At 32.5% G+C, this 10,188-nt stretch overlaps 1 protein-coding gene across 1 annotated transcript; it reads left to right on the top strand.

The window, feature by feature from the left end:
* Positions 1–696: 696 nt before the first annotated feature.
* Positions 697–2,202, top strand: LOC149565241 (uncharacterized). The gene is made up of 2 exons (XM_089818789.1): positions 697–960; positions 1,040–2,202. Exon 2 carries the CDS (start codon positions 1,058–1,060, stop codon positions 1,850–1,852), a length of 795 nt encoding a protein of 264 aa, XP_089674915.1. The 5' UTR covers positions 697–960; positions 1,040–1,057; the 3' UTR covers positions 1,853–2,202.
* The last annotated feature ends 7,986 nt before the right edge of the window (positions 2,203–10,188 follow it).

Here is a 10,188-nt window from a genome sequence, read left to right as displayed (position 1 = left end):
TATGTTATTATTTTATTGTAATTAAGCTAAATTTAAAGCTTACATTTAATTCATAATCATGAGATAATTTGATATCAATTAAAATATAAAATATTAAAAATCATTTAAAAACTTATTTTACTTAAATTTTGCACTTAACATAAATCAACTCCAAAACAAGTTGAACTACTTCAACAAAACCTTCATGAGATTAATATTAAATAATAATAACATATTTACCTCTTATAAATACATCTTTTAAACTTCTTATACTCCTCTAACAACAAATTGCATTTACTACAACTTCTTAGAAAACCAAAAGAAATATGAAGTCAAAATAGAGACTAAACTTCACATGTGATCTCTTAGGGAAAAAAGAAACAATAAAATTCTATTTTAGTATCCAAACAAATATCAACTATAATATAATAATAAACCATATATATTAATCCTTCAGATTTCAAATTAAGAAGAATATACACTATAATTAACTTTCTAAAATTAGACCTTAATTTTTTCTGAGCTAAAAAAATATTTCTTTTTCAATAACTGTAATTATTCCATTGCTACTACAGACTCTCATTATTAACTTTCTAAATTATTAACTAAATCATTTTAATTAATGCACTACGTGGATATTGAAAGAAGAGCTAAATTTAGAAACTTTCCAGAAATTTTAATTTGCTATAAATTATATTTTAAGAAATGTCATATAATAATAAATAGTCGGCCACGGCCCTTTGTACAATTGTTTCCTTAAAATTAGTAAACCTTTAAGAGCAGGTTGTACTCGAATCGACGCGTATAGCGGTCCGGAATCGAAAAGAATTTGCGGAAAAAATCAAAGAGCAATCAAGATTGAATGCATAAAGAAATCTCTGTGTTCTGATCACTGCACGGAACTGGAAATCTTGTTTTTCCATCGCGGATCGGAAATCTTTTTTGGCAGTAAGGCAGAGGCATTTTGATTTTCCCTCGCGGGTAAGAGAATTTAATTCATTGAACAGTACTGGATTTGACCTAAAGAAAGGCATTGTGACCTAATTTTTTTCATTCACAGAAAAAGGGAGATCTGAAAATGGAAAACCTAAAAAGAGACATTATGACTACCCCAGAGCAGAAAGCCGTTTCAGAGGGTTCTGATGAAATGAGCATAACGCCATTTTTATCATCAGAAGAGAAATTGGAAGAACAATGGGGCGAAGGTCTGCCATATGCTCCAGAGGGATGGCCGAATGCAGATGACAAATGGGAATGGAGCGTGGGCAAAGGAAGAAGTTTATCTGGATATTGGACGGACAGATGCTTGATTTTGCCTAAATCATTGCAACAAGGCACTGAAACGATTTACTTTAGAAGCAGAGCTGCGGTTAAAAGATATTTGAGGGAAAACTTTCCAGAGGTGAATCTGAAAATGTTCTTTGATTCATTTCAATGGAAGATCCCCTGTTCTGCTGGGCGGGAATCTCTTCAACAAGGGGCGGCTTTCCAAACTCGCTCAAAGCGTAGGCTGAGTGAATCTACTGACGATTGCAAGAGGAATCCTGCTAAAAGGGCTGGAAAAGATTTTTCTGGAAAATCCTATTTTTGTAAGCCGATTTCCATGGATTGTGAAGGTAAAGAGACAGTAATCGATTTTCAATATTTGCAGAGATTACCTTCCGATTTAAGAGCTCTTCTTGTTGAGAACGCGATTTACAAGACTTTAGAGAGGCTGAGAGAAGCGCAACAGAGCAAATACGACATTCTTTATCAGAAATTGTTTTCTCAAAAAGAATTTATTTGCAGGAACTTGGATTGCATCGAAGCTGCTCAGGATCATGTAATTTTTCAACCTTTGCTGGACGTTGCAGCAAAGTTAAGCAAGCGATGATAACTGAATTATCACGCGGAATTGTTTCGGACTTCCTCTGCAATTTTGAATTGGTTTTACAGAATCCCAGTTTTTCCTGATCAATTGAAAGATTTTGGGGATTTCTTTTCTTTTAGAAACCCGCCCTTTTTCCCTTAAAATGCATACAAAGCAATAAAGCAAAATGCAAACAAATCACAGCATGAAAAATCGGAGCATCTGAACATTATTTTATTGTATTGAAAAATGAAACAGTGGAGATTGTGGCCAAAACTATGTAATAAAAGATTACCGACAAGATTGGATGAAGCGTTGAGGCTTTTCATCCAATTATTATTATTTTTATTGTTTTTTATATCATCTTTTGAATATTTCTTGTGTTACTCATGCGTTACTATTATTTTATACCATGTACGGCGTGGATCATGTGTTTAATGCACGCATTCTTGCCATGTGATATGACTTGAGTTTTAGAGTATTTTAATAATAGGGTTTTTTTTAAAAGAAAGCTGTTTACAATAATTTAGAAAATCTAGAAATAAGAGTCAGAGTAGTATCACTTGCTTTTAAAAAAAATTACTATGATTTGTTTGGTTAGTATCCGCAAATTTATTTAGAAATGATATCAAAATTCAAAACGTGTATTTGAAGTAGCAAAATTTGTTTTCAGAAATTAAATATTTATCGACTGAATTGAATGATAAAGTAAATATTATATATTTAGGTTCTTTGATATTATTATATATCACTGATAAAGTACTTGGTTTTATAGATATAGTATAAGGGTAGGCAGATTTCCACAATCTATCAAGTATAGAAAGTAATGCTATTAAATTTTTCATTGTGTAAGAATTTTAATGTTAATGTTTTGGCTTACTCTTGTGATCCATCATAAGGACATAAGAGCAAAAGGATATGCAAAAATTGATGATTTTAGTTATATCTTTTATATTTCATTTTAATGATCAATTTAGTTCTGTGGTTTATCTTTGTTCTTGGGATTAAGGTGTTTCATTAGATTCCTAATGTGTTTTTTTATTTTATTTTTTGTTGCACTCACTTTGGGAGCCCCAATATTTAGGGGATTAGTGTCATATGTTTTATGTTAGGACTATGACAATTCCTTTTAATTACTAAAGTGATAACTAGTTCATTGGAAAACTTGTGGAGAGTTGTTATTTGGCAGTTGGTATTCATGGTGGAGTTCAATTTTGACAAGTGGACAAGTGGTGTAGGTGTTTCAGGGACTTGTGGAAAGTTGATTGTTATGGATGAGTCATGAGTTAGTGTAGTTATTATGTGCAACATGTCATGGGAATGGAAACTTGTTTTTTGCAATTCTTATATTTGAGTGTATGAGTTGGTTTTGGATACAACAATTGTTTTATTCTTGTGTAACTGAACTCTCTAAGTATGTGGCTTCTTACTGTAATTTGTATGATAGGTTGGATATATTCTAATGTATTATTTTGTGCAAGGATTAGATTCATTTAGTTTTATACTCATAATGAGAATTTTCTTTGTGCATTGTTTCTGTTGATAATATAATTGAGCATTGAATTTTGGAGTGTTTTTTTTTAAAGGGGTTTTTCCACATAAAAATGTTGTTATGAGATTTATTTGTATAAATCTAAAATTATGTGTTTATCTAATTTTTAAAAATTAAATGGTCAATAAGAAATTGTCACATTATCTCTCCTAATAGATTTATCATTTGGAAGTGTTATTCCACACTAAGTCTCTTCATTTTAATTGACATTGGAGCCTAGCCACTTTTGTTATTATTAATGGAGAAAGGCTTTTTTATTGATCTAGTTTCAATTGATATTTATGAGGGGTGACTTGAAGAAATTTGAGTCCCACTTTTGGGGAAAAAGTGGAAGTGTTTCCCCTATTTTAAATTTTTTTTGTCAATTGATGTCGAAATTTGAGGCACTTAGAGATTTAATATCAAAAAACTTCAAGGATAGAAAATGTAGTGTGCAGAGTATACTTTTTAAATATGTAGTTTATTGAACTTAGTATAATTTTTTTTGTTATGTATGTTTAAAACCCGCTTTTTCAAAGTGCCTAATCTAGGACCATACAACACTCATGTACGACCAGCATGTCTTTTACTTTAAAAATGCTTCTTGTGAATCCTTATTAGGGAAGATACATAAGACACCAAAGGTTTTTTGTTTATTTTTGTATTGAATATTTGTTTATTTTTAACTTACTATAAAGTAAATTTTTGAAACCTCCAGTGTACAACCATCATAAATTGATCTAAGATTTTTACATTTTAAAAAAAAATCTTCAAAAGAATTGTATATGGATTAATGTCATAAAATTTATTTTCTAGTCAACCCTAAAAATATTCTTTCTTGATAGATAAATGGTCTAAGTCTTGATAAAGTAAATCAAGATGCATCTAGATAATCATCTTTTAGTCCCAAGTTACTTTTTTTGCCCTCCTTCTAGGTCATTCCTCATTCTTCCCTTCTTCTTCTGCCTCTGGTCATGATTTGTATATAATCTAAGCTTTGCATCTTGCACTTATGTTAAGGATAAAGCTCTAAAATCTCTTAAAGTCGTGAATACAAAAAGGGCATAGAAACGAAATGTAAAGAGATAAAAATATTTTCTTAAACAAAAATAAAAATATGAACCTAAATCATCATAAAATACATCTAATAGAGCGAAGTAGTCATTATTCAACTAAGAAAACATATCCTAAGAAATGTGATTATTAGTTTGTTATACTGAAGGGTGCTTTCCTACTTAATTACATAAAAATACAATAGTAACAAACCTACAATATCCTATTGGCATAAAATGGGGGCAAAGGGGCTCCTCATCATTTTGAATATCCATCAAGTCCAAAATGGAAGATTCCATAACCTCCAATATTCACCTCAAACTCATTTTCTCAGGTTCCAACAACATCTTCCACAATGAATTTATCTATCTAATCATATTGTCTTCGGATGCGAGATGTACGTAGGAAGTGCGTAAAAGAAAAGTAAAGACCTTTAAATCATCCCCAAGATAATGAAATGTAAATTCTAGTTAAAATTATAAATTCTTAAAAATATAAACAAAACAAAAAATCCAAACCATTCCCAATTTAGATGGAGTTTCGATATTAAAATTGTGACCTCTTATGTCTAACCTTCTTTTATGCCTATATTAGCTAATTCATTCACTCTTTGGTTTCGCTCCTGTAGATGCTTAAATTCATCCCAAACGCTATATTAATTCATATAATATTTCATTTGACAATATAGCTAATTGTTAATTACTTAATTATATTTGTCATACTCTTCTACATATTTGATTAAATAGGTTCATTTTATTAATGTATTTAAATTTAATTTAAATACATCCCCTCTAATGTATTAAATTTATTTAATGCATTATTCTCCATAAAATCCCCTTTAAATAAATTCTAACTTATTTAAGTCCCTCCACTTTATTAAATTCTATAATCCTATGATTAAATTAGATCCTATTTAATTTAATCCTAATCCCACCTAAAATCTAGTCTACCACCCACCACTTTCGTCCTTCTAATCCTACCCATTAGTTAATCCCACTTAGTTAATCCTAAACACATATCAAAACACATTTTAGTCCCTAAGTGTTTGCTCACACATGTGTGAGCAACTCAAAATTCAAGAAAGCCTCCCTTTTATTATTTTATCCAAAAAGTCTTACACTCTTACAGTCTTGTCTCCCTTTCCTTTCTCCAAGGTTTCTCACACGTGTGAGCAAACCTGGAGCCATAGCTTTCACCAAAAAGGCTTATGTTAACCTTTGCATAGCTTGTTTCCTTAGCTCATGTGTCTCCCTTATGGCATCTATGTGGATGCCACATAAATGCCACCTCCCCAAGGCCTCTATCAAGCCTATAAATTTAGCCCTTGTCTCAATCATTTCTCCTCTCTCTCATTTGCATTGTTATCATGCTAGTATAGTTTTAGAGCTTTCTTAGAGATTTGCATGCTTATTACTAACTCTTTGGTAGATGTTAGATTTCTTGTATTTATGCTTCCATGTTCATGATAGAATTGCACTCTTATTTTTATTTCTTGCATCCATTTCCATTATCCATTGAGTGCTCTCAAGAATGGTTGCTTTCATAGCCATCTCTTGAAGCATTCTTCATCATTTATCTTAGTTTCTTATTTATCATTGCATGTCATTTATTAAATCATGAGATTCCATAGTTGTGTTTGAGGAGAGCACATCCACATCCCTCCAACTAGAGCACACCAACAAGGCCTCTTGTGGGCGCCCTTGTGTGAGGAGTCTTTTCTTTCAATTGTATTAGTGTAGTAAAATGCAAGAATAGTTATTAGTTCTTTGTTTTCTTTAAATCTTGATAAATGCACATGCTACTAATATTTTCTTGTTTACATGTACTCTCAATAGATTAGATTTTCATGTATATATTTTGGCATGCCTAGTGGTACCCATGTCCCTATTCCATTATCAACTTTAGTCAAAAGACTCAACCTTTTCAGTAAAAATCGTTCACTATCATCTCCATTAGGCTGTAGTGTCATTTGTGTAGACGCTTCATTGTCTCCGCATTTTGGCATCTCTGCTAGCATCAAACTAAGTAACCCATTGAAAATTGTAAATATTTTTTTGTTTTTGTTTGTGTTGTTGTCTCTGATTTTGGACATCTCTACATACTTAACTATCATCTCTGTAGTTTCATGTTTTGTCGTCTGCATTGTGGGCAACTAAAAATTTTTAGTTTCACTTAACTATCATCTCTGCGTTTCAATTGACATCTCCACCTACAGATTGTCATCTACAATTTCCTGGAGACCCACTATTTTGGCATCTGCAATTTATGGACAAGTCCTAGTTTTATCGTCTACAATTTTTCTGGCAACTGCAAATTCTGTTGTCTACCTAGTTTGGCATCTCTACTCTGCTATTGTCATCTACGATCAACCAAAGTAAGTATCAGGTGTTCATTGTTTCCTCTTCTATTGTCTTCATTTTGTCATCTCTAAAGTTTTTTCATCTGTGCCTACATTCTATCATCTGCATTTCAATTTAGAAAAAAAATTGACTTTTAGTGGTTTCATAGGGTATGGGCTATTTTAAGTTGATTTACATATATAAAAAAGAGAAAAAATAAAATAATATAAATTTTCCCATTGTTAAGCTCTCATTTTTGGGGATGTTATTGAAGCTAATCAAGTTGTCTATTGCAACGTTGCAGAAGGAAGCCTCCTAGAAACACCTAACCATGGTCTTTTGCAAATTTTCTTAAAGTTTTATTACTCTTAGGAAATGAACTTGAATTCTTAAAAACTTGTCTTTGAATGTATGTTGCACTTAATTGGATAAATTGATCACACTCTTGAATATCTTGAAGCTAAAACAATCCAAAACTCAATCTTGAATGCCTTAAGGGAACTTACAATCTATCATTGGAATGAATGCGCTAAACTCAATCTTGAAAGCCATGGATTAAAACCTACATATTTTTCATTGGAATGAATGCTAAAATACACTTTTGAGTTCCCTAAGGGGAACACATTTTTCATTGGAATGCATGCTAGAGAACACACTCTTGAGTGCTTAAGGATCAAGAACCATTGTGATGAAACACTCACTCAATCTTGAATGTATAAAGAAATTGACTCTTTCCTTATCAAATTTCTTATGTGGAGGATGCTTGATTTACTTATGGCTCTCAATTTTTATTATATTGATGACGTTACCAAGTTGGAAAGAACATTGTATGCTATAAACATGAGTGTATTCAACAATAGATTACAAAATCTGAAGCATCAATTGGAAAAGAATAATTATCTTATAATTCCAAGACCACTTGCGTAACCACTCCTCTCATGCCTTTGGGTGATCTTGAGTGCACGAGCAATAAGTGGCCTTATTTTACAGTTTTTAGGAGGCCTGCTTGGGGATTTCATCACCCCTTAGAATGACCTTAGCTATAGCATTTTGGTGGAGTATAAATATCAGAAGGTGAATCAAAAGACACCTCTCTTGGAAGTAAAATCTTGTCAATCTTGGCTAAGCCCCAAAAGAACTTTATACCTTTGGAAAGTGAAGGTGGAGATTTTCGTTACCATCTCCTCCTGGCTCTGTGTCATTATTTTCTTTCATCTATAGATTTGTGCCTCATGTACATTGCATATATTGAGGACACCCCTAGCTAAGCTTGTATATCCTAGTCAAAACCTTATAGGATTGCTGGTGTATTTCACGTGATTGAGTGTTAAGAAACCCTCCCCATTTGAAGGGGATGCACCATCTAAAATTATCTTGTATATGTTTCGTTGTATGCTTTTTCATGTTATGTTTCAAAAAAATCCAAAAACATCATAAAAGTTCAAAATTCAAAATTAAAAAAAAAATCAAAAACAACAAAAATAAGTCTTGTTTTAATCCCTCTTAGTCAAGTTGTCCACATCAATTCCAAATCACTTCTTCTATCCATCAAATTCATTACCATCATGTATCTCTTGTCTTAATCATTCAAATCATTCCCCGAAATCTCAATCATCTCTAATCATACTAATCATTTCCTCATCTTCTTAATCATTCAATCGAATTCCTAATCTTCATCATAGTCATGATTCATAATCTACATCAAGATCCATTCCCCTCATTCAATGGTTCGTCCTCATGATTCTCAATCTAATCCCTTGTCAAATTCATTCCTTTCTAATCAATTCCTAATTCAATTTATTTACATCTTCATCCAAAATCAATCTTTCTAATCTTATAATTCAATTTTTCATAAAACCTTCCACTTTGTAATAGGAGCACTGTCATAAATCTTGGACTTTAATCCTAGCTATCTTTATTGACTCAAATCAATAATCATCAATCGTCTTTCTCGTTCATCAAGATTCAATCCAATCTTTAGGTAGAAAGACCTTTCAAAAGTGTGATATTAGACCTTTAGCCTTAGAAAACTTACCATAGTTGTACTCTTTCAATTGGGATCATTTTTTCATCGCCAAGTATTGAGTCATCTATTGTATATCCTATTCCAACTTGGGATCATTTGTCCATTTCCAAGTGGAAGAAGATATCATCGTTCAAATTCAACATTCAATTTTTTGCAATATCATAAGGTCTTTATCTACATCAAGGTTATCTCAAATCTTCATCTAATATCAAATCAAATCAAATCCAAATCAAACCTAAACAAAGTCCAAAATTGCTCGTAGTCCTAGGTCATATTTCATACATCATCAAATCTTTCATCACCACTCCTAATCTAAGTGTCATGGATAAAAATTGGGTTAACCAAATGGTTGGGGACCTTCAAAGGCAATATGGAGTCACACTTCCAACCCAAACCCTATATCAAATCAATCCTCAAAACTTCATACTCAATTCTAATCCATCTCAAATTTATTATTATTCTACCTCTCAGAAGGGAATTTTCCTCATTATCCTTCAACCACATATCATTTCATTTGTAGCCCACACAATTCCTCAAACATAAATGTCATTTCCAGATAAATTGAGGAACTCAAGAATTCTATTTTTAGCCTAGCAAATCAAAAGGAAAAATCTACCTTCCAAGACATATGTCCTCTTCCCCCATGTTTTGAAGATCATAGTCCTCATGTCCCATCCAACCCAAATCCTCCATGAAATTCCCCATATTTCTAGTTTAATGTCCAAAGCCATCATCCCAATCCCTATCCATACCTCCACCTTCACACAATCCTAATCCTCCAAAATCAACATCATCCCCACCTTGTAACAGGTTTATCTCATTAGAAACCTTGTCAAAGTATAAAAATGGTCCAATCAACCAAATTCATACACCCAATTCTATCTCAAGACCTTCCTCCAAAGCATGCCATTATGGATTCCTTTTCTTCTCTAGATTCGAGAATTTATCCATCTCATTATTCCCTTATCCATCAAGATCCATTTATCCCTCTTAATCCATCTTGTGACCCCCTTCTTAATCAATATCAAGTCATTCCATGTATCACACACATTACTGATTCCATTTCATCTCAAGAGTTAGCATCCAGAGATTCTCCACCTCATGAAGATTGTCCTTCTACAGAATCCACTAGCTCTCCCCATGTCAAGATAAAAATGTTCCATCTCAAAAATCCATTCCATCCACTCCATTATATTATCCTATCCCACTAGATGATCCAATAACTCCTTCCATCCCACTACATGATCCTCTTTTAACTCAAGATCAAAGTACCCCTTCATGTGCATTTCATAATCCCAATCCATTTCATGATCCTATTATCCCTCATGATTCCTCTCACGATATCAATCCTCCACAAGACCTTTACATACCTATCCAATTCACCCATGAACCCCCTACACATGGACTCACA

This window comes from Cupressus sempervirens, chromosome 3, assembly GCF_028749045.1.
Source record: "Cupressus sempervirens isolate cs-2001-9-10 chromosome 3, ASM2874904v1, whole genome shotgun sequence".
NCBI classification, from domain to species: Eukaryota; Viridiplantae; Streptophyta; class Pinopsida; order Cupressales; family Cupressaceae; genus Cupressus; species Cupressus sempervirens.
This window is presented reverse-complemented; position numbering and strand designations above follow the sequence as displayed.

Excerpts from the sequence above, each read along its gene's own strand:
- LOC149565241 (XM_089818789.1), top strand. The coding sequence starts at position 1,058 with ATGGAAAACCTAAAAAGAGACATTATGACTACCCCAGAGCAGAAAGCC.